A 21,414-nucleotide genomic window follows, 5' to 3' on the forward strand; every position below is an offset into this window, starting at 1 on the left:
TTGAGCATGTTTAGTACTGCTGTTTCCTCAACGCGTGATATTGCTACAAAGCAAGGTTCTGGGTGCAAAGTGGTCAGCACAGGCAGTGGTCTGCTGTATTGCTCTGAATATTCTGAGACCCTCTTTGAACCAACCTAAGCAACTGTTTGTTTTACTTTTCTATTACTGGTCACCTCGTCAAGTTGAGAGTTAACAAAGTCATCATCTCATCTAATCTAGCATCCCCATCCTCCCTCTCTCCCTCTCCACCACCTCCTCCTCCATGGCCCTCGTGCTCCGCCCCTGGGCCTTTCTTCTTTTCCTTGTACTGGTCTCCTATGATGAATCTGGTCTTCAGAGCAGAAGGAATGGAGTCGCACAAGCCACGCAGAGGGTCTTCCTGTATCCGCAGTCTCCAAAGGTCTCCTCAATTGTGAGCACCAAGTACAGGACTGCCTACCACTTCCAGCCTCCCAAGAACTGGATCAACGGTATGAGCTTTGTGCTCTTCTCTTCTCACTATTTTTTCGCCTGCCGTTGACTTTCTTGCAACCTCAGAGCCAAACATGGTTTCCTGGCAATGAAAAACTGTCGACACACAAAAGTCGACAACTGTCCATTTTCTTCTTGTTTCGGGACCTTTTCATGGTTCAAGAAAACCGCTGATCTAGTTTTGCCCAACTGGAGGGAGCTTCCTTTTCTTTCAAGGGGAAAAAACACATCATCAGGAGGAGTTAAACGTAGCAAGTAGGTGACCTTAATTTTTGTATGTTCATGATATCAGAGGGGAAGGGTAGGTGGGCAACTCAATACTTGTGCAGTGCTGTTGCTGAATGCTGCCTGCAGGACAGGTGCTCACATTTATGGCACTGCAGCTACATTTTCAGTAATTTCGTAATATAGTGATAGCCTTGCCCAAATCGAAGCTGTTCGTTGATGAAAATTTTACATCCTATTACCGTATTTTGAAGGAAAAGCATTTCAGTTCTCACCAATATGTATGCCGTACCCATCTCGGCTCATCTCTAGATGATTTATTAGACTTGCTCCACTGGTACTACTGCCTGGAAGTATTCAGTTAGGCGATGCAACCGAAAGTATGTGCCCGGAATATTAGAGACATCATCTGTTATCCTTGGTCAACGAAAGAAGTTTTAGCAGCTTCTGAACCCTGGCATCTTTGCTCTTGCTTGTACTGTCTTACATATTAATAATGCAGTTGTCACAAGTCTTTTGATATCATCTTTCTTTTGTGTCCTTCAAAAATTCTGATGAATCGGGGCGATCTTTTCAAACCTTTGACAATTCAAAAGATCCAAATGGTATGTATCTCTCTTACACAAAATACTTGCATGCAAAAACGTAGAATAAGCTGAAACATTCCTCAACTAATGCTCCCTTCATTTCTAGGACCAATGTACTACAATGGTATCTATCACCAATTCTACCAGTACAATCCAAACGGTTCACTCTGGGGTAACATAGTTTGGGGCCACTCGGTCTCAACAGATCTCATCAACTGGATCCGGCTTGAGCCAGCAATAGAACGGACAATTCCGAGCGACATAAACGGTTGCTGGACTGGTTCAGCCACAATCCTGAAGGGCAATCGGCCTGCCATCATATACACAGGTGCTGACACAGAGAAGCGTCAAGTCCAAAACATTGTGTTTCCAAAGAACGTGTCTGATCCATACCTGAGGGAATGGATCAAACCAGACAACAACCCATTGATCCAACCGATCGGACAAGGATTAAACTCAGGCCAGTTCAGAGATCCAACAACCGGTTGGATTGGACCAGATGGACTGTGGAGAATAGCAGTTGGGGCTGAGCTGAACGGCTACAGTGCAGCACTTTTGTACAAGAGTGAGGATTTTGTGAACTGGACTAGAGTTGATCACTCACTATACTCTTCCAATGCCTCTACCATGTGGGAATGCCCAGATTTCTTTGCAGTATTACCTGGAAACAACAGTGGATTGGACTTGTCCGCAGCTATCCCGAATGGCGCTAAGCATGTTCTCAAAATGAGCCTGGATAACTGTGACAAGTATATGGTTGGTGTTTATGATCTCAAAAGTGATACCTTTGTCCCAGATACCATACTTGATGACCGAAGATTGTGGTCAAGGATTGACTATGGAAATTACTATGCTTCGAAATCGTTCTTTGATTCGAAGAGGGGTAGGAGGATTATATGGGGTTGGACCAATGAGACAGATAGTTCGTTAGATGATGTTGCCAAAGGTTGGGCAGGAATCCATGTAAGCAAATCTGCCTCCAACTGCATCACCTATTTTCTGTTGAATTAGTGACAGTTGCTTTAACACATCTATACCGGTGTAACTATGTGCACTCGTTTTCTTTTTCAAATATAGGCAATCCCCAGGACTATATGGTTAGATAGCAACAGTAAGCAATTGCTGCAATGGCCAGTTGAAGAGGTCGAGTCACTACGAAGTGAAGAAGTCAGCCACCAAGGCTTGGAGCTCAAGCAGGGGGATCTGTTTGATATTAAGGGAATTGATACTTTACAGGCTAGTTTCTCCTGCACACACTTGCTTACTTAACCTTCCAAGCTCCAAATAACCCTCTTTTTACTTCAACTAGATGCCACAACAGTTGAATCTATAACTGTGGTATTTAGTATTTACTATACACAGACTTAGGTTTTGCCATTTTGGTATGTCTTACATAGCAGCTGTAGCTGATCTGGCACATGATTTTCTCAAAACAGGCAGATGTGGAGATAGATTTTGAGCTTACGTCCATAGATAGTGCTGATCCTTTTGATCCTTCCTGGCTTTTGGACATCGAGAAGCATTGTCGGGAAGCAGATGCATCGGTTCATGGTGGTGTGGGCCCATTTGGACTTGTGGTTCTTGCATCTGATAACATGGAAGAGCACACTTCTGTGCACTTCAGAGTTTACAAATCACAGGAGAAGTACATGGTTCTTATGTGCTCTGATCTGAGAAAGTTAGTACACACGTTTCATCTTTTATTTTCAGTTTTCGCTAAATTTTTCAGGCACATTGATATTTGTAAAAACTTCATGTCGTTGTTTGCACCAATTAATTTCCTTGATCTGTGCAGATCGTCCTTGAGACCAGAGCTGTACACACCAGCTTATGGAGGCTTCTTCGAATTCGACCTCGAGAAGGAAAGCACAATATCTTTGAGAACTTTGGTGAGTCGGGGAGCTCTGCCTCCACTTTTCTTCATGTAAGAAATGAAATGGATGAATTATAGCAGCAATACCGGTGCACTCCCTGCAGATTGATCGCTCTGCGGTGGAGAGCTTTGGTGGCGGTGGCAGGCTCTGCATCATGGCCAGGGTTTACCCAGTTACACTCATCAACGGCGGCACTCGGATGTATGCGTTCAACAATGGAACTAGCACCGTCAAAGTGCCTCAGCTGAAGGCATGGAGCATGAGGAGAGCACAAGTGAATGTGAAGAAGGGATAAGAAAGTTATTATACATCATTTAGCAATAACGAAGCTTTCTGACCACTGGATGAATGCATGAGTTGCTTCAAGGCATCATGCTTTCCTACTTGCCAGCTCATTCTTAGGTACCTGGAAAGAGGGGGAACAAAATACAAAACAACATATGACTGACCTCAGATTATGTAATTCATTTACTAGAAAGAAAAGGAAACAGAGATTATTATTGAGTGTTGGTTAGAAGAACAAAGAACTCCATTGTTTAAGTGTGGAAATATTCCATCGACAATTATTATAACGTTCCAGTACCGGTGAAGGGCTACATCATTATTCTTCAGATCTTGCATAAAGTTGTCAGTGGATGTAGCTTAAGAAAAGCAAAACGAAAAAAAAATAAAAAGAAAAGAAAACGAGAGAAAACAGCGCAGGGCCCATCCGGGTTCGAACCGGAGACCTCTTGATCTGCAGTCAAATGCTCTACCACTGAGCTATGGACCCTGTACGAATAAATTTTCCAAGAAAGTTTTATGACACCCTAAAGCTGCACGAACAACGTGCAAATAATAATGCTTTGTCATACCGGCTAATAAACTGCTACTGCTGCTGCATGGATCAAAATTTGTTCGATACTCGTTGTCTACAAACAATGTGCGATTCAATCGTCCCCCAAATATCGGTTCTACGCAAAGGCAATTACTGCGGGCGGAGGGCCATACATTGCTCAAACACGCCTATGCAATTTGCAAAATGGGAATCGACAGTGGAGTTCTAAATTTGACTTCAGCCGATATATTGATGTACGTGCGAGCCAAATAGAAAGTACCAGTGACGAAACAGGTGAATCACAGAATCCAACTAAAACACTCAAACCATCGACAAAGCTAATTCTGCCTCAGGAATCGTCTCTCATACACCCATGTTTAGAGTATTTGGCATACAGAGTAGACAGCAACGTAGCAAAAGTCGTCCAACTCATTTTGGGTTCCTGAGAACGATGATGACTGAATCCCCACGGAGGAACATCTTGCTTATGAATCTGTCTTTGTTCACCGGAAGAGCCTTCTTCTTGCCTTTACCCGTCTTTGGTACCTGTAACAGGAGCAACAGATGTTAATGAACACATCAACACAAGAGACTGAAACGATACAACAGCTAGGATAACGTGTCATATACCTCAGTCCACATCTCCCTAACATTCTCAAGAACCATGTTGCAATGCCGATCAAATGCCCTCACACGACCAAGTAACTTCTTGTTGTTCCGGCAGTTGATAAGAACCTAAGATGTAAGGGAGGACAAATGATCAGAATAAAGAGCAGTTGAACAATTATACCTGCAGTCAGAACTAAGCAATTTAGCATAAAGTGCTTAAATGCGATACATCAGACAGACCATAATATAGCAGCTGGATAACTAGATACAGCTAGCACAAGCCTACTAACAATGTCCAGGGTTAAAATGCAGGGTTCAGATCTAGTGACTTAAAATGTCACATGGGACACTGAGACTTGCTAGACTGGAAGCTGGCAGCATCTAGGTAGACAAATCAGTGCGAAGCTTATTTTGCAATTCGTCAATCGGTGACCACAGTTTATGGCTAACCAACTTACAAGCAACTTAGACTCAGCAAATTAGTCAGCTTACAACAATATCAGTCATTACACTCTGAAAACAGATCCAGGCAAAAAAAAAAATCCAACTTCAGACAGTGAAAATAAATGGCACATGATCCATAATGGATATGCAGGAAGGTAGACAATGTAGGCTACAGAACCTGAGATAGATGCACTAGTGCGATAGGTCACAACTTCAAATCACGTGCAAAACTGACTGCTGAGACTACTGTGTTATTTACATGGACATAAGTAATGTGGGAATCACAGATATGGGGGACATGTTGTGAAAATGATGTGAGAATCATAGCTAAGGAACACGTTGCAGCTACAAGCGTAGAGCTGCCTGATATGATTTTCTTGAACTGGGGTGTCAGACTACTTGGAAGAGACAGACAATGTAGATGGACAGACAGTTGAAAGAGGAAAACAAATTATGAGGTAAACTGAGATCTCAATAGTTGAAGAAATTGCCCAACCTGGGTATTGTTCTTGACGCTCATCATCAGCACTGACAGAGGGCCCGTGCTGAATTCCTCCTCCTCCTTCTTTCCCTGTTTGAACAAAGGTGTTGAGGCCACATGAACCAGATCGCAGTTAATTGATACTCAACAGACCAGATTCCACAAATGTATGGAAAGAAGAGTGGCCACTTGGTGCTTACATTGGCTTCCTCCGCCATCGGTGCGGCTCACCAAGTAGAGCCGGCAATCTTCACATGGAAAAGAAAACAACAAATGATTAGTAGCTTATCACAGAGACGTGCTTAATGTAGAGCATGGGGATTCGGGTAGACCCCCGAAAAATCAGAAAATAAACAAAGAACAGGTAACAAAATCCTTGGTGGACGCCAAAGTAACATTGGGACCCCCGAATAAACTGGACGGATTGGACGGGGCGTACAGAGACATTTGGATTTGTGGACGGCCAAAGCAAAAACGAGCAATCCTTAAAGTATCATAACTAGGGCATTGAATCCAACAAAACAAAGTCCGGATGGATCTCGACTCCACGCACGCGGACATCACAGCGTCAATGAATTCGATGTGGAAGAGGGCGGGCGTACATGGGTTGGGGGGCAAGAAGGTAAAGCGGAGCGGTTGGTGGATTACCTGGGCGTGGAGGCGAGAAGGCGGCGGCGAGAAGAAACCCTAGTTCGGCTGCGCTCGGGGCTCACCCCAACCGAAGGTAGGCGAACGGGCGAGGAAGGGGGGGGGGGGGGGGGGGGGGGGGGGTTTGCAGAGATTTTGCAGATGGGCCCCTCGGTTAGTCGGTTATCATGTTGGTAATAGCTTGTTTTTTTTTAAGGATGCATATGTACGTAGCGGCCCGTACTTGGTTGGGCCGGGATCCATCGATGATATTTGTTTGGGCTGAATCTGTTGGTCGAATTTGATTCACCTTCCCGTATATTGTCTTAGCATAGATAAAATTTAGTCGAAACTGGGAAGATATACAGAGATAATACATTGGATCATTAGATTAAACAGGAATGGTGTGACGATATCCATCGCACCAACACCTAGGGGTACGGTGGTCAGGCACGAGTCAGCTTGAATAATTCACACGCCAAGCAATACTAGCAGTAAGTACATGAATGAATGAAACAAGACATCTACTCCAATTGCCTAATTATATTAACCGAAGTCGTCCTATATCATCATCATCACACAACTGCATGCACGCACTTTGCTTAGCTACTAGTAGTAGTAGATTTCATTTCATTCCATTCCATTCAACGATAGATGATGCCATGTTGGGTGTTCTTGGATTGTCATCATGGAGCAGCCTTGGTAGATGAGCCAGCTGATGATGGTGATGGTTGCTGCTTGAGCGCCCTCTCGATGAGCATGTTGAGGAAGTTCATCACTTGCACCGCGTGCTTGAGCGCCGTCAGGGGATCCACGGCCTGAGAATTAACGCAAAAGCAATTATATATTGATGATCGTGCATGTTTAGGAAGACAATAATTATTAATACAGCAAGATCGATCATGAACTGAATTGCGATGGATGGATTCGGTGACGAGCTAGCTAGCACACGCAATTTAATGCAGCAGCTTAATAATGCTAATTAATTTCCTAATTAATAACACCGTACCTGCGTCATGTTTGGCGCGAAGACCATGGCGAGGTTGCGCGTGCCCATCTTGTTGGCCTTCTCCTCCCTCGCGACGTCGGCCATGAGGTGGACGGCCCAGTCCAGGAGGGCGCCCTTGGGCGGCGGCAGCAGCCTGGCGCAGAGGCGGGCGCAGTCGTCCTCCGTCTCGCACCGAGCCACCTCGTCCGCCGGCAGCGAGTCCAGCACCCCGCCGGGGAGCTCCCGGAACCACGCCTGCGATGGTGCGATGCATATATTTATATATATACATACATGTATACATATATGGAGATGGATACATACCTTGATGAGCCCTGCCAGGCAATGCACGTCGACGCCGTCCGGCACGACGCCGGAGTTGTTGAGCTGGTCCCTCGCGCGCTGCTCCTGGGCTCCGTCGGCGGTGATCCTGAAGATGCCCTCCGCGGCGAGGCCGCCCTGGTCGTAGAGGCGGCGCTGCAGGTGGAGGAGGATGGTGGGGACGCTGTTCCCCCTGCCGTCGTAGGAGCACTGCATCGACTCCGTCGACACGCCGAACACCGTCGCGCTCGCGCTCGGCGGCCGCCCCTCCACCTCGCGCTGCAGCTCCTCGGGAACGCCGCGGAACCCGTGGAACCGGTCGAACGTCACGTGCGCCACGTGACGGACGTCCGTCGGCCACCCGATCTCCATCGCCTGCTGCTGTTGGTTCTGCTCCCCGGCGGCGAGGCCCCCCTCGTCGTCGTCAACGGCGCCGCCCTGCATCCCGCGCGAGTCCACCACGGCGCGCGAAAGAGACGGATCGATGGGAGCGAGCAGTTGGTTGAGACTTGATGGAGACCGAGTCGCAGCACGAAGCTAGGTAGGTTGTTGGGGATCCATGCCTCTCTGATCTGCTGCTCATACTACACTACTCATACGCGGTGGGGGAGACAGTTGCAGCGACGTGGGCGGCACCACTACGCCAACGCGTACTACATCATGCTGTGCCTTCTCTTCTAATACAAGATCTTCAATTATTTGTTCGTCCGGTCCATCTACCTAGTAGTGGCCCATTGTATATATAACAATTTTTTTTTTAAAAAAAGAAAGAACCAGCAATACCTTGCCTGTCGGATATCTTGCTTCTGGTTCAAGGTCACCTGGTCACCATTAGGATCCTATTAGGATCAAGGTCGCCTGGTCACCATTATACACTTATTCCAGAGTTTGATAACGTCAAAATCGCGTTTTAGCTGTGATGCTGCCAGCAGCCCTGAGATCTGTTTACCTATGTAGTTCCAGTTGCATTTGTAAGATGAACGATACTGTGTCAGCTTGTGCAATTACAGTCATCATGTTGTGGATTTGTCAACTCATTCATATATAACATCAATATCCAACTGTGTTATGTGCTCTGTGTAAGCTAAATTTGGGTTAGGAGATAAAATTTTAAGCATCTCTCGAATGATTTTGCAGCCTATTTTCACTTACTTTTCAATGTTTTAATAATATTATTATGAACTCCATTTTGGTTGGGTGCTTGGGTTGGGCTGGGCTCGGCCCCGTGTACGGTGTGCTGCTCTCTCGTCTGTCATCTCCCTGTTGTGCCGCTGCCTCCCCGCCGGACTATAGCCAGCCAGCCGTCGATGGCTCTGCTCCGCCTCCACCTCCCGAGGCCTCCGCTGCCCGCCCGCCCTCACCCTTCTCCTCTCTCCTCCCCCTCCACCTCTTCGTGGTTGTGGCGCGCCCGCCTTCCCGCCGCCTCCTCACGCCTCCTCTGCTCCAGCCACCCGGCCTCGCCCCTCGACGCCTCCTCTTCCGCCGCCCCGCCCTCCATCGTTGCCGGCCTCCTCGACTACCTCAACGAGTCATGGACGCACTTCCACGCCACAGGTTCATGATTCGCTTCCCTCTGCCCCACTCATCCTCATGCTCGCCCACTGTTCGACGATATTACTTGCTAACAGGGGTGCTGTGCCTGTGTTTCAGCTGAGGCCAAGCGGCAGCTGCTCGACGCGGGCTTCAAGCTGCTCAGCGAGAGTGATGACTGGGACCTGCAGCCCGGTGGCCGCTACTTCTTCACGCGCAACATGTCCTGCTTGGTCGCCTTTGCCATTGGGGAAAAGTCAGATTATACTCACCTCGCTCTCTTCTTACTCGCATATCCATGTGTGCGGTGCAATTGCCACTCCATATGAATGGATATGATTACAGCCTACCCACTAAACCCATTGCAGGTACAGGGTTGGGAACGGTTTCAATATAATTGCTGCCCACACTGATAGTCCTTGTCTCAAGCTCAAACCGAGGTCTGCAACCTTCAAATCTGGCCACCAAATGGTGAATGTGCAGACGTACGGGAGTGGGCTGTGGCATACATGGTTTGACAGAGATCTAACTTTGGCTGGGAGAGTCATCCTCAAGGCTGCAGACGGTTCCTTCAAGCATAAGCTTGTCAAGCTCACCAGACCATTGATACGTGTACCCACACTGGCCATACATCTTAACCGGTGATCTCTCATTCACATCTTTTTACTTGTCTATCTTGTAATCTCATAGTGATTAGCAATTATGATTTCAACTGTATGTATTGTTAAGCAATAGTCCATCTATCTCATCCTTCGCTGCAGCAGCCTCTTTCAAATCCGTCGAGTTACTGCTTCATCTCCATGTCTACACTTTCCATTTTTCTACTGTTTGAAAACCGTATTGTCCGCATTCTTTCACTTTCTCTTTTACCATGCAGGGCCAGATCCACTGTTTAGGGCCTATCCGAACTGTATATGTTTTTTTAAAGAAAAATTTGGCTCTTCCCCCTTATGGCCTTATCTTAGTGAATTTCTTTTCATTTTAGCACAGTGAATTCTGATGGCTTCAAGCCTAACCTAGAGACCCATCTTGTTCCACTTCTTGCAACAAAGCATGAAGAAGCAACTATGAATTCTGATGACAAAAGTTCTAGCTCTACAAAAGTCGCCCACCATCCACTACTTTTGCAGGTACCTCTAAACCCCACTCCTTTGGTTTCGGGGCTTGTCCCCTTGACTGTACTAAATTTAGTTGGAAATTGCTGCATATGACTTGAAATCATATCTTCTTCTTATCTCTGTGCTCTGTAGATTCTCTCAGAGGAAATTGGTTGTGAATCAGATGAAATAATTGGTATGGAGTTGAACGTATGTGATACTCAGCCTAGCTGCCTTGGTGGGGGAAACAATGAGTTCATCTATTCTGGAAGACTGGATAATCTTGCTTCATGTTATTGTGCTCTCAGATCTCTCATGGACTCTTCCAAGGCGGCAGAACAATTGTCCAGTGAGAAGGCTATAAGGATGGTTGCTATGTTCGATAATGAGGAGGTACGCTATATACAAAAAAACACAAAAGTTCTGCCCTGCATGAGCTGTATCACAATAAATTTTACCCGGCTGGTGAAAACTATACCTTTGCATTTCTAGATTCCTAATCCTCATTAGGATCCTGTTTAAGATGGGATGCTTAAACTGGCCTTAAGAAAGAAATAGATTAATCTGATATTCATGTTTGTTCCCTGCACTACTCAGGTGGGTTCAGATTCAATGCAAGGGGCAGGTGCACCAACCATGTTCCAGGCTATGAGACGAATCATCGATTCCTTGATGCATCAGTCAATGGGAGAGGGAGCTCTGGAACGTGCAATACATTCTTCGTTCCTTGGTAAGACTTGATCATATAGGGATCATCAGATGTATCCAGTGAGGTGGGATGGAATAGTTGCTCTAAATGACTTCTACTGTTCCTTTCAGTTTCAGCAGACATGGCTCATGCCCTGCACCCGAACTATCCAGACAAGCATGAAGAGTGCCATAGACCAGAACTACAGAAGGGACTTGTCATCAAGCACAATGCTAACCAACGTTATGCCACAAGTGCTGTTACAGCTTTTCTCTTCAAAGAAATAGCGAGGATTCATAACCTTCCAGTTCAGGTGCTTTTCAGTTTTCTGCACTATGGTTTTACTGGTAGCCTGCTTTACTGCAAGGACATAGTGATGTATTTGAAAACACATGGATGAGCTATTGAGCTCTGCAATGGCCTAAAAACACAGGCTAATGATGTTCTGATTTTGGTATTATAATCTTTTGCTAGTACTACTGAGAGAAAGTTGAATTATGAAACATAAAAGTTGTTCACTTTAATTTCTTGTCTTAGTCAAAATCTCTCTCGTTACTTCATTTATGTTTGGATTGCATTAGATGGGTTTTATGAACTATACAATCGATTTAAATACCATACAGGAATTTGTTGTAAGGAATGATATGGGATGTGGCTCCACCATTGGACCCATACTTGCTTCTGGTGTTGGCATACGGACTGTTGACTGTGGCATTCCTCAGCTTTCAATGCACAGGTATTAATCAGCTCATTCAATATTCGTTACTGGAAGTATGTTTTTTAATTCGACAAATGTCTCTCGCGAATTGCTGTTTTTTCTTTTTTAAACTTTGCATCACTGAATACTATACGTCTATACTACTTTGCGTTGGTTGCAGCATACGAGAAATGTGCGGCAAAGAAGATGTAGACACAACATACAGACACTTCAAAGCTTTCTTCGAGATGTTCTCCGATATCGACAGGAAGTTGAATGTAGATTTTTAGGCCTAAATCTTTGTCAGTGTTCGATGTTCGAATAATTAATGGAAATCCAAATTATGGCTATCTAGTATAGCATCAATTTCATATACACCAACATCCCGTCTGGCTGTACTGTTCAAGAGATGACCTTGAGTTGAAAAAACAGTTTCGATCCTTCCAAGCGATTTATATCCTGCTGCATATCGTGAGCTCCTTTTCTTTCTTTGGAAAAAAAAGAAGCATTTTCTTACAACTGTTATGGTTTCTCAAATAAAAAGTTGTTGACGCTCATAAGTTGACAACTGCAATCCTATAACCTAACAATTCCAATCATAATTGTCCACGATAGGGAAACACATGAAATGAATATATCTCCATATTGCTTCATTTGACAAAAGCAGCAGATCACATTAGCTAGTAAAACATTATGATGATATTATTAGCTAGTGTTTCATAATTTGTCAACAATATCACCTTGAAAGGTTATCACGGATCCAGAATGAAATACACCTTTCTTAAACTGGGGAAAAGAAACAATGGTACACCCAGTTGAGTTTTTCACTGAAAATCATGGAACCAATGAAATTCTTAGTGACACTGCCAGTATAGTTTTCTTTGCCAAAGATTTTCATTAGAGTTCTAACCTAACTGGTGCACAACTGTAAGCAAGGGTAATGATCGTTGTCCTATATTTGGGATGGCCAGAACATTGCACCCCATTTCTTCAACTGCCTGTGGAATACACAACCAAGCAGATTGCAGAAACACAGTATGCTTCAGTTGCTCACGGATGACCACTCCCACCATAGATGCGACGGCTGGACAGGAGATCAATCTCTATCCTTCCTTTTACCAGTTATTGACTCAGCCTTGTCTTCTTGTAGACTCTGTTGCACCCCGTTAGATTCCTCGTTTGGAGGCACTTCCTGGACAACTCCATTAGTTGTAGGAACTTCGTCAGGTTCTTTGCAGGTCCCTGTCCTGCCAATACAAAGCCAAATCCTGACTCTCTCATCCCCAGACTTCTCTTCCAACGGAACATGCCAAGATCCCACCTCTGACTCCTGTAAAAAAGGTTGCATGAGCAACAGAAGATACGGAGCTGTAGAAAATAATCAAAACCTGGTTACTTACTTGAATCTCTGAAGAATAAGGGGGTGGCATCACAAGCACCGCTTTTCCTTTATTGAAGGTATACTTTACCTGCACAATAGCAACAAGTTTAAAAATTAGCAATTAATAAGAGAAGAGAAGATCCTATATGTGAAAAAGGTTAAAAAAAGGATTAAAGCCCTACAAACTAGTTACATTTAGTTAAAACTGGTATTATAATCATCTACGGCAAGGCTTCTGTGTTAATAAATCACACATGGAGAATGAAAATTGAGCTCACCCGGTGGCGGTGCTTCCACTTTGGGAAAAAGGATGATCCTAGAAGCTCGAATATGTGATCTCTCATTTCATCATTGGTCACAAGCAAACAATTTAGTTTGATTGCTGCATATAGCCAGTACCTGCCAGGAGCGAAACATAACAATGAAGAAAAGCGAAAATTCAACATATTATGTAATCATAAATATTAGTGGTCTGTGCACAATTACAGCATAAAGAGGAAACACCTCCCAGTTTACAAAAAAGTGGCCACAAGGTATTTCCATTGTCTTTGAGAACTGAACTTAAATAGTAATTGCAGGGATACTGAAGGCTAGAAACTGAGCATTACCAGTCATCATTTGACCCACTTGGTGTAGTGTACAATGCTCCGTTTGCTCTCCAAGTTTCAATCAAATGTCTATTAGATGAATTTTCCATAAGCTTGGCAATTCGTTTATTATGCAAAATGACGAGTGGCCATTTGCCATGATATCTACCCCGTAGCTCTGTTATAACGGCGTCCAGCTGCTCTATATTAAGCATGTAAAATTGAACAAAAATCAGCATGTATCGCATAGCAACATGTCAAAAATTCGGCGTAAAGTGATGCACAGACCTGAGTCAAGCTGAAACCACCCTCCGCAAAATTTTGTTGATACAGTGCAATATTTGCACCATCGACTATAGCTTCATATTCTTTATTTTCTTCCAACCACTCCTGCATAAATCATATTACTCAATATGTGTTCACAGATGGGTATTGTGTCAAACATAGGGACCCAAATAATAAATAAAGTTATTTCTTTAAGCTAGCTTTCTAGTCATGTGAATGCAATGCATCTGTTATTATAACAGAATTCTAAATGACAGATGCATTTTAGTATTACACAGGCATGACAAGCAAATCTTAGGCGCCTAAGGATGCCCCAGAATGTGACAGCATATATCAGCTCATTTTCTCTCAAGGATGTGTGGATCAATGTGCCCTATAACACTACATATCCAAAGTGACAGCATATTACTATCAGTAGGTATTCTGAAAAGTGGCAGGACATATTATCTCCGTATCAATTTCCCAGGTTAATTCTTCGCGATTTAGCAAATGAATGCTTGACTGCGCTTTCCAGCATAGTAACTACAAACGCAGCAATCGGAGAGAGAGAGAGAGAGAGAGAGAGAGGATATGCACCTGAAACTGGCTGAAATTCGCTTTGGTCTCCCTCTCAAGTGCCAAAGCAGCAACAGCATCAGCAAACCTCTGGGTCTCCTCCATGTCAATGTCAACACAAGCGAGCTGGCATTTACACCCCGCACACTGACCATCAGCCCCAGCTCTCACCCGCTGCACCGTCCAAGGACCAGTGCCAAGCCATCCAAGCCGATGGCACCCACCACCATTCAACACAATGGCGTCCTTGACCTGAGCAGCATCCCACTCAGCCTTACCGGCCACCCCCGCATTGTCACTGCTGAACCAACCCTCCACGACTTGCGCAGTCTCCTCGGTGACGCAGTCCACTGTTTGCCTCAGTTTATGCATATACTCATACACCTTGTCCGCGTCCCCGGCTGTGGAGCTGATATCCAGGAGCGCGGCCAGCTCGGGCTCCTCAGGCGACACACCGGAGGCCGCCATGTGGGCCTCGACCGCGTAGGCCTTGGAGGCGTCCCCGGCACGGCGGAACGCCGCGAGGACCGGGCTGTAGGAGCGGAGGCGCGGTGCGAGGCCGTGCTTCTCCCTCATGGTGGCCACAAGCTCGAAGGCCTCGTCGGCGGCTGAGGCGGGATTATCGGCGTCGGGGGCGGCGGTGACGCGGGCGAGGGAGGTTATGGTGGCCTCGGATGGCGGCGCCCCGGCCTGGAGCATGTGGGCGAAGACGCGGCGCGCGGCGGCGGCAGCGCTGGGGAAGGAGGAGCGGTCGGCGGTGGCGAGGAGATGGAGGAGCTGGTTGTACTGGTGGGCGGCGAGGCGGGCAGGGGCGTCGGGGTCTGAGACGGCGTCGTCGAACGCGGCGATGGCGGCAGCGGCGTCCCCGCGGCGGGTGCAATCGGTGAGGGTGCGGGAGAGGTCGGGGTTGGAGCCCTTGGAGCCGCGCCGCGGGCGGCGTCGCGTGGTGGTTGCCATTGCCGTGTGCGTGGCGCGGCGGCGGCCGCGGTTGGAGCAGGGAGCAAGAAGAAGAGCCCTAAGCGCGAGCGGGGGAGTTTGGGGCCATAAGCGCCCACAGGCCCACAAGCTGATTGAGCCCATGGTGCACTAGCGCTATCATTCCCATGGCGGACGAAGAACCCCGAGGAGTTGGTTGGTTGGTGCTATTAATCCCACATCGCCAGTTCATGAAGACGAGGCTCTGCTTATAAGAAAGGGCACCGGCACACGCAGGCATGCCACAGGATGAAGTGAGCGGGCCTAACCAGCCCTGGAAAGTCCCCGGGCCCCTTTGCGCAGCGATGCGCCCACGGAGACGTGGACGGCCCACGAGCTGGCTCTCCCCGGCCTCGGTTGGGGGGCTGAGACCTGTGTGGAGCCCAATTATTCAGGGAGCCGGCTCTGGGTCAAATGGCCGAACCTATCACAGTTATTCACTTTGGTCCGCCGGACTAACAGAACGGGGCTTACACTCCTGTGGCACACTTTTTTCTTCTTTTTTTCTTCGGGGTGGATCGGATTCACGGCGAAATGCAAGGTTCAGGTGGATTGCTTGCCAAAAGCAATGGCTGATGCAATTACATTTTCCAAAGACGTCAATATATCCTTTTTTTTTTCAACTCAACATCCATTACTGTCATGTTGCTCACAAATTTATTCATGCATGTCGTAATAAAATCTTGGCCAACTGATCTGATCAGTATAGTATCTCTGGTGTTATGCTACTCGCCGTAGTTGGACTTGGCCGACGGCGCAATTCGATGGGTGGTACTTAGTAGGCCTTGGCGGTGACCATGGAGATGCCGGCGAACCTGGCGACCGCACAGTCGGTGGCGAAGATGTCTGCGGACACGTACTTGGGCGCCCCGCCCATGATGGGCATGTTGGCGCTCACGCTCAGCTGGTTCACGTAGTCGGAGCGGTACGTCTGCCCGAGCACGCCATGGACGTTGTCGGTGAGGTCGTAGAACTTGAAGCCCAGGTCGAGATGCGCGAGGCTGTCGTCGTCGGTCACGCCGTAGTTGTGGACGCGCGAGTCCTCCTCCGTGATGGGCACAACGCTGGCCATGATGTCCAGCACCCCCGCCAGCTGCACCCGCACGCCGTTGGCCGCGGTGGTCCTCGTCACCGACAGCCCCGGCACGGCGGCCGACACCCACCGCGCGCCGGCCTCGGCGGGGATGCTCACCGCCTCGTCGTCCAGGGCAAGCTCCAGGCGGTCGACGTCGTTGCTCCACTTGGCGGTCTTGGCGGCGCCGACGTAGAGGCGGTGGTGCGCGAAGCGGATGCCGAGGGCCTGGATCCAGGTGAAGTCGCGGCTCATGGTGGGGTTGCGCTTGCCGATGAAGTGGGCGTTGATGTGGAGGCCGGCGTCGGAGAGGATGCAGAAATCTTGGTCCTTCTTGCCGTGGAAGTAGAAGTTGTTGCCGTCGCCGCCGGTGAAGCGAGGGTCACCGCAGGAGACGCCGGGGTAGAAGTCGCACACTACATATATAATGTTTTGGATTGATAAATTGATACTTATTAACGATAATTATTAGTCAAGAACAAGCGCAAAGCATGCAAGCTCATCAGCTTACTGCAGAAGGTCTTGCATCCTGGGCAGAGGACGATGCACTGGTTGGGGCATCGCTTGTTGCACTTGGCGTTGCAGCTGGGCTTGTTGGTCTTGTCGTCGTTGCAGGACAGCTGCTGGTCCCTCTTGTACTTGCCCGGGGTGATGATGTGGTAGTTGGACGGCAGTGGTGGTCGCGGCGGCGGCGGAGTCTGCTGCGCCGCGACGGAGGCGGCGGCGGCGCACACGGCCACAAGGGCAGCCACCACAACCAAGCTAGTAGTCCGGCGGCCGGCCATCTTCTTAATTAGATCGTCGTGTGCTGTTGTGCACTGGGTTGGGTAGTCCTATGGCCGGGTGGTGAGGAGATGGCGATATGGGCATGGGAATTTATAGCTAGGGCGGAAAGGATGGGATCGAGAGCTCGGCGTCGATCGTGGCGAAGCGACCACCTCGTGCTCTGCCTGTGCATGCCCAGATCTCATCTCACGCGTGGTGCGCGCGGCGTCGCGGCGAAGCGACCGCCTCGTGCCGTGCGTGCCCAGCCCAGATGCTCGGCCGCCGTACGTGGTGGTGAAGGCAGCCGGTGGCCTCCGGCGGCAGGCGCGCCGCCCCTTTGGCTTCAGGTACGAGCTCGAGATCTAGCGTGCATCTGAATGCAGCAGCTAGCTTTCTGTGCGTGCCACGCCACAGAATTAACACTTCATTTTATCAGCAGTACCGTATCATCAATTAATTACTTCTCCAGGAGACTACTAAAAGAGATAACAGTATCCTACTAACTAATATTTACGCTCCCTCACCTGCACACATGATGGGAAACTAGAGTTTCTAAATTGGTTTCAAAACATCAACATGCCACAGGACCTATTAGATTCATGTCCCATGTCTGGTTCATATTAAAACAAACATCCCCAATGCAAAGTTTTCCAGGTTTGAAAATTGCTTCCATGATTCCTCCTAATTGTCCAACATGGTTCGACAGTACCAGTACAAACATACAGATGCGGGTAAGAGTGTTGTGGCCAAATTCAAGAACCTGAAGAGAGTACTGAAAGCTTGGCAAGGGAATCCGTCAAACCTCTCACACACTAATCAGCAACACCAAAATGCTCATCTCTTGTCTTGATCGCATTGAGGAAATGAGGGATCTCACTTTACAAAATGGAATTTTTTAAGTGAGCACCTAGCATTCCTTATGAAGCAGCAAAAATGTATATTGGAAACATAGAGAAACAGTGAAGTGGGTAGAGTTTGGGGATGAAATACTTCCTTCTTTCAGACTCATGCCACCATCAAACACAGATGAAACACTATCACCTCTGCAGAAGAGCTGAACTTCTGTGAGGACCATACACAAGAGAGATTAGGTACCTCTGACCTTCACAATATTTGACTTTGATCTTGAACCTCTTTATTTTAACAGCAAAAGGAGGACTTGAGCATGCTAGAAGCTCCGTTCACCAAAGAGGAAGTAGATGCAGTTGTTAAGGATCTACCTTCCAACAATTCACCTTGTCCTGATGGTTTTAGTGGTGATTTCCTAAAGAAATATTTGCACATCACAGTGAGGGCTTTTAAAAACTATGTGAGTCCTTTCACCAAGGCATCGTATGTGTGCAGAGCATCACCCTTGATGCAAAAAAAAAAAACTCCTGTGACAATATCAGACTATAGGTCCATCTCTCTGCTAAACTCAAGCATCAAACTGATTACCAAATTATTGGCAAGTAGACTATAGAAAGTCGTCCTCTCGTTGGTTCATCAAAACCAATATGGCTTTATAAAATCCAGAACCATACAAGATTGCTTGATTTTGAATACTTTCTTATATATCACAAGTCAAAAAGGAGCTCATCATATTTTATTTTTGAGAGAACGGGAGGGGCAAGCCCCTACTGATTATATTTAGAGGTGAAAAGAAAGCAAAGGTTCAAAGTACAAGTAACATAAAAACAAAGCAACGCCTAAGCCTAAAAAACCAGAGAAAATTACAAGGTCTGCAACCAAGAATTCATGACAGGCATAGAAACAGGACGCGTTCTGAGCAGAACTAAGGAAAATTCAAACATGAATTTCCTTTTGCATAAATCAACCGAAGGATCAATATTGTTAAACATCCGGTCATTCCTTGTTGTCCAAATACTCCAAGTTAATTATCTCCATGAAGAAGGGGACTGCAAGCTTGTCTTTTATGAGTCTGAAGATTTGAAGAAGAGGTCTGGTGGTTATTACAGACACCCCAATCGAATCCCAACATGCTTTGGCAAAGTTACAGTGAATAAAGAGATGTGCCACTGTCTCCATTTTATGTAAGATGCACAAATCACATGTGTAGGAGTCAAAGTCCATGTTCTTCTGTCTCAGGAGATATCTTGTGCTTAGACAGTATTTGAGCAGAAGCTAAAAGAAGACCTTGTGTTTCATCTGGCATTTAGACATCCAGATCCAATGGTACACCGGATGAACATTTCTCTGGCCAATTATAGCCTTGTATGCTTTAGATGTTGAGAAAGAAACATTACCCCAGTTTTAGGACCAATGATCTATCCCTTCCACTAAAGGAACTCATCATACTGAAGTTAGATTTTGAAAAAACTTTTGACAAAATAGAGCACCAAGTCACTTGAGGTACTTCCTTTGTACTTCTTAATGGCACAACAAGAAAAGTGTTTCATTGTAGGAGAGGGGTAAGGCAAAGGGACGTCCCTCCTCTCTACTCTTTGTTTTAGCTGCTTATTACTTCTGCAGTCCATCATCAATCAAGCAAAAGTGCAACTCCAACAAATCTCCTTTCCCCTTTCCTGCTTTTCTTGTTGTAAGGGAATCTCATCTCACAGCTTTCAAGACAAAGAATCGCCTGCAGCTTAAGGCAATTATTATATATAATTATTATTATATATAAGTAGTCAACTTAATTGCTTTCGACGACGTAGGACGCGGACACGAATCCAGTTGAATTTTAAAGTGTTCCTGACCTGAAAACGCCGGCGGCACGACGTGCCAACTTCACCGGCGATGTACGCCGGCCGCGCGCCGGATCGAGGCTTTCCTATAAATTGGCACGTCCCCTGATCTGATTCCTCACCGCAAAACACACACTGCACCCAGCCATATCAGTTCTCAAAGCTCCAGTAGCAGTAGCCACCAATGGCCCCTGCATGGGTGGTTGCCGCCCTGGTCGGCCTGTGCGCCGCCGCGGCCTCCGTCGCTGCGCAGTCACCCCCACCGCCGCCGCGGCCGCTGCCGTCCAACTACCACATCATCACTCCGGGCAAGTACAAGAGGGACCAGCAGCTGGCCTGCAACGACGACAAGACCAACAAGCCCAGCTGCAACGCCAAGTGCAACAAGCGATGCCCCAACCAGTGCATCGTCCTCTGCCCAGGATGCAAGACCTTCTGCAGTAAGCTGATGAGCTTGCATGCTTTGCGCTTGTTCTTGACTAATAATTATCATTAATAAGTATCAATTTATCAAAATCCAAAACATTATATATGTAGTGTGCGACTTCTACCCCGGCGTCTCCTGCGGTGACCCTCGCTTCACCGGCGGCGACGGCAACAACTTCTACTTCCACGGCAAGAAGGACCAGAATTTCTGCATCCTCTCCGACGCCGGCCTCCACATCAACGCCCACTTTATCGGCAAGCGCAACCCCGCCATGAGCCGCGACTTCACATGGATCCAGGCCCTCGGCATCCGCTTCGCTGACCACCGCCTTTACATGGGCGCCGCCAAGACCGCCAAGTGGAGCAACGACGTCGACCGCCTCGAGCTGGCCTTCGACGGCGCACCCATCGACATCCCTACCGAGATAGGCGCCGTGTGGCAGTCCACCGCCGTGCCTGGGCTCACCGTCGCCAGGACCGCCACCGCCAACGGCGTCAGGGTGCATCTCAAGGGTGCGTTCGACATCATGGCCAACGTGGTGCCCATCAGCGAGGAGGACTCTCGCGTCCACAACTACGGCGTGACGGAGGACGACAGCCTCGCGCACTTCGACCTCGGCTTCAAGTTCCTCGACCTCACCGACGACGTGCACGGAGTCCTCGGCCAGACCTACCGCTCCGACTACGTCAACCAGCTGAACGTGAGCTCCAAGATGCCCGTCATGGGCGGGGCTCCCAAGTACCTGTCCTCGGACATCTTCGCCACTGACTGTGCTGTGGCAAGGTTCGGCGCCCGCCGCGCCGGCATCTCCATGGTCACTGCTAGGGCCTACTGAAGTTGCCAATAATCGTTTGAATATGCATGCAAATTTCGATAGACTATATATATAGTCATCGCATGCAGTAATAATTTTGATTATTACCACGAACAACCTTGGTGTTGATCGTCATTATGATGGAATTCAATGTTAATCCGTTGCTTAATTACTGCAATTAAGCACTTGTGGGAAAACTCCATAACCATTCAGCATCTTGCGCGGTTGTATGTTCTGCAGAGCAGGGCATCTATTTGGTTGGCAACTAATTTTACTACGCACGTTGCTTACCGAGATATGGAAATTAACCTTTGTTTTGCAACACTTTGGTGGCAAATAGAAACAACCACTATAACTTGTACAAAGTGAGGTAGTAAAAACTTAATTATGTACTCCATCAAAGAAGGTAT

General features: G+C 47.4%; 7 protein-coding genes and 1 non-coding gene across 8 annotated transcripts; 3 read left to right on the forward strand and 5 right to left on the reverse strand.

The window, feature by feature from the left end:
- Positions 1-85: 85 nt before the first annotated feature.
- On the forward strand, positions 86-3,768 carry LOC117857550 (beta-fructofuranosidase, insoluble isoenzyme 4). The gene is made up of 7 exons (XM_072294088.1): positions 86-470; positions 1,293-1,301; positions 1,390-2,246; positions 2,361-2,523; positions 2,724-2,961; positions 3,079-3,172; positions 3,261-3,768. The coding sequence occupies exons 1-7, from the start codon at positions 263-265 to the stop codon at positions 3,450-3,452; spliced, it is 1,761 nt and encodes a 586-aa protein (XP_072150189.1). The 5' UTR covers positions 86-262; the 3' UTR covers positions 3,453-3,768.
- An 89-nt stretch (positions 3,769-3,857) lies between these two features.
- Positions 3,858-3,929, reverse strand: TRNAC-GCA (transfer RNA cysteine (anticodon GCA)). The gene has a single exon. It is a non-coding gene; the product is annotated as a tRNA-Cys (tRNA).
- A 263-nt stretch (positions 3,930-4,192) lies between these two features.
- On the reverse strand, positions 4,193-6,266 carry LOC117857551 (uncharacterized). Its single transcript, XM_034740274.2, has 5 exons — positions 6,157-6,266; positions 5,709-5,756; positions 5,524-5,598; positions 4,605-4,709; positions 4,193-4,520 (listed from the first exon to the last, which is right to left on the reverse strand). Exons 2-5 carry the CDS (start codon positions 5,724-5,726, stop codon positions 4,404-4,406), a joined length of 315 nt encoding a protein of 104 aa, XP_034596165.1. The 5' UTR covers positions 5,727-5,756; positions 6,157-6,266; the 3' UTR covers positions 4,193-4,403.
- Positions 6,267-6,498: 232 nt separating this feature from the next.
- On the reverse strand, positions 6,499-8,143 carry LOC117857339 (rho GTPase-activating protein 2). The gene is made up of 3 exons (XM_034739961.2): positions 7,448-8,143; positions 7,145-7,378; positions 6,499-6,953 (listed from the first exon to the last, which is right to left on the reverse strand). Exons 1-3 carry the CDS (start codon positions 7,886-7,888, stop codon positions 6,822-6,824), a joined length of 807 nt encoding a protein of 268 aa, XP_034595852.1. The 5' UTR covers positions 7,889-8,143; the 3' UTR covers positions 6,499-6,821.
- A 518-nt stretch (positions 8,144-8,661) lies between these two features.
- Positions 8,662-11,923, forward strand: LOC117857336 (probable aspartyl aminopeptidase). Its single transcript, XM_034739959.2, has 9 exons — positions 8,662-8,998; positions 9,095-9,230; positions 9,343-9,615; positions 9,960-10,104; positions 10,225-10,464; positions 10,669-10,801; positions 10,891-11,072; positions 11,383-11,495; positions 11,638-11,923. The coding sequence occupies exons 1-9, from the start codon at positions 8,752-8,754 to the stop codon at positions 11,744-11,746; spliced, it is 1,578 nt and encodes a 525-aa protein (XP_034595850.1). The 5' UTR covers positions 8,662-8,751; the 3' UTR covers positions 11,747-11,923.
- A 209-nt stretch (positions 11,924-12,132) lies between these two features.
- On the reverse strand, positions 12,133-15,342 carry LOC117857335 (proteinaceous RNase P 2). The gene is made up of 6 exons (XM_034739958.2): positions 14,286-15,342; positions 13,713-13,814; positions 13,446-13,621; positions 13,116-13,236; positions 12,857-12,925; positions 12,133-12,786 (listed from the first exon to the last, which is right to left on the reverse strand). The coding sequence occupies exons 1-6, from the start codon at positions 15,219-15,221 to the stop codon at positions 12,553-12,555; spliced, it is 1,638 nt and encodes a 545-aa protein (XP_034595849.1). The 5' UTR covers positions 15,222-15,342; the 3' UTR covers positions 12,133-12,552.
- A 483-nt stretch (positions 15,343-15,825) lies between these two features.
- Positions 15,826-17,149, reverse strand: LOC117857338 (uncharacterized). The gene is made up of 2 exons (XM_034739960.2): positions 16,823-17,149; positions 15,826-16,727 (listed from the first exon to the last, which is right to left on the reverse strand). The coding sequence occupies exons 1-2, from the start codon at positions 17,094-17,096 to the stop codon at positions 16,015-16,017; spliced, it is 987 nt and encodes a 328-aa protein (XP_034595851.1). The 5' UTR covers positions 17,097-17,149; the 3' UTR covers positions 15,826-16,014.
- A 2,717-nt stretch (positions 17,150-19,866) lies between these two features.
- LOC117858130 (uncharacterized) lies at positions 19,867-21,173 on the forward strand. The gene is made up of 2 exons (XM_034741138.2): positions 19,867-20,203; positions 20,301-21,173. Exons 1-2 carry the CDS (start codon positions 19,948-19,950, stop codon positions 21,023-21,025), a joined length of 981 nt encoding a protein of 326 aa, XP_034597029.1. The 5' UTR covers positions 19,867-19,947; the 3' UTR covers positions 21,026-21,173.
- Positions 21,174-21,414: the final 241 nt, after the last annotated feature.

This window comes from Setaria viridis, chromosome 5, assembly GCF_005286985.2.
Source record: "Setaria viridis chromosome 5, Setaria_viridis_v4.0, whole genome shotgun sequence".
NCBI lineage: Eukaryota > Viridiplantae > Streptophyta > Magnoliopsida > Poales > Poaceae > Setaria > Setaria viridis.

Excerpts from the sequence above, each read along its gene's own strand:
- LOC117857335 (XM_034739958.2), bottom strand. The coding sequence starts at position 15,221 with ATGGCAACCACCACGCGACGCCGCCCGCGGCGCGGCTCCAAGGGCTCC. Across the intron at positions 13,237-13,445 it reads AGTGGGTCAAATGATGACTG|GTACTGGCTATATGCAGCAA; the intron begins GTAATGCTCAGT and ends CGCTCCTGGCAG. Across the intron at positions 12,787-12,856 it reads CTTATTCTTCAGAGATTCAA|GAGTCAGAGGTGGGATCTTG; the intron begins GTAAGTAACCAG and ends CCTTTTTTACAG.
- LOC117857551 (XM_034740274.2), bottom strand. Across the intron at positions 4,710-5,523 it reads GCGTCAAGAACAATACCCAG|GTTCTTATCAACTGCCGGAA; the intron begins GTTGGGCAATTT and ends CTTACATCTTAG. Across the intron at positions 4,521-4,604 it reads TTAGGGAGATGTGGACTGAG|GTACCAAAGACGGGTAAAGG; the intron begins GTATATGACACG and ends CTCCTGTTACAG.
- LOC117858130 (XM_034741138.2), top strand. The coding sequence starts at position 19,948 with ATGGCCCCTGCATGGGTGGTTGCCGCCCTGGTCGGCCTGTGCGCCGCC. Across the intron at positions 20,204-20,300 it reads AGGATGCAAGACCTTCTGCA|TGTGCGACTTCTACCCCGGC; the intron begins GTAAGCTGATGA and ends TTATATATGTAG.
- LOC117857338 (XM_034739960.2), bottom strand. The coding sequence starts at position 17,096 with ATGGCCGGCCGCCGGACTACTAGCTTGGTTGTGGTGGCTGCCCTTGTG. Across the intron at positions 16,728-16,822 it reads AGGATGCAAGACCTTCTGCA|TGTGCGACTTCTACCCCGGC; the intron begins GTAAGCTGATGA and ends TTATATATGTAG.
- LOC117857550 (XM_072294088.1), top strand. The coding sequence starts at position 263 with ATGGCCCTCGTGCTCCGCCCCTGGGCCTTTCTTCTTTTCCTTGTACTG. Across the intron at positions 2,247-2,360 it reads AAGGTTGGGCAGGAATCCAT|GCAATCCCCAGGACTATATG; the intron begins GTAAGCAAATCT and ends TTTCAAATATAG. Across the intron at positions 2,962-3,078 it reads ATGTGCTCTGATCTGAGAAA|ATCGTCCTTGAGACCAGAGC; the intron begins GTTAGTACACAC and ends TGATCTGTGCAG.
- LOC117857339 (XM_034739961.2), bottom strand. The coding sequence starts at position 7,888 with ATGCAGGGCGGCGCCGTTGACGACGACGAGGGGGGCCTCGCCGCCGGG. Across the intron at positions 7,379-7,447 it reads GCCTGGCAGGGCTCATCAAG|GCGTGGTTCCGGGAGCTCCC; the intron begins GTATGTATCCAT and ends GCACCATCGCAG. Across the intron at positions 6,954-7,144 it reads TCGCGCCAAACATGACGCAG|GCCGTGGATCCCCTGACGGC; the intron begins GTACGGTGTTAT and ends GTTAATTCTCAG.
- LOC117857336 (XM_034739959.2), top strand. The coding sequence starts at position 8,752 with ATGGCTCTGCTCCGCCTCCACCTCCCGAGGCCTCCGCTGCCCGCCCGC. Across the intron at positions 9,616-9,959 it reads CTGGCCATACATCTTAACCG|CACAGTGAATTCTGATGGCT; the intron begins GTGATCTCTCAT and ends TTTTCATTTTAG. Across the intron at positions 10,465-10,668 it reads CTATGTTCGATAATGAGGAG|GTGGGTTCAGATTCAATGCA; the intron begins GTACGCTATATA and ends TGCACTACTCAG.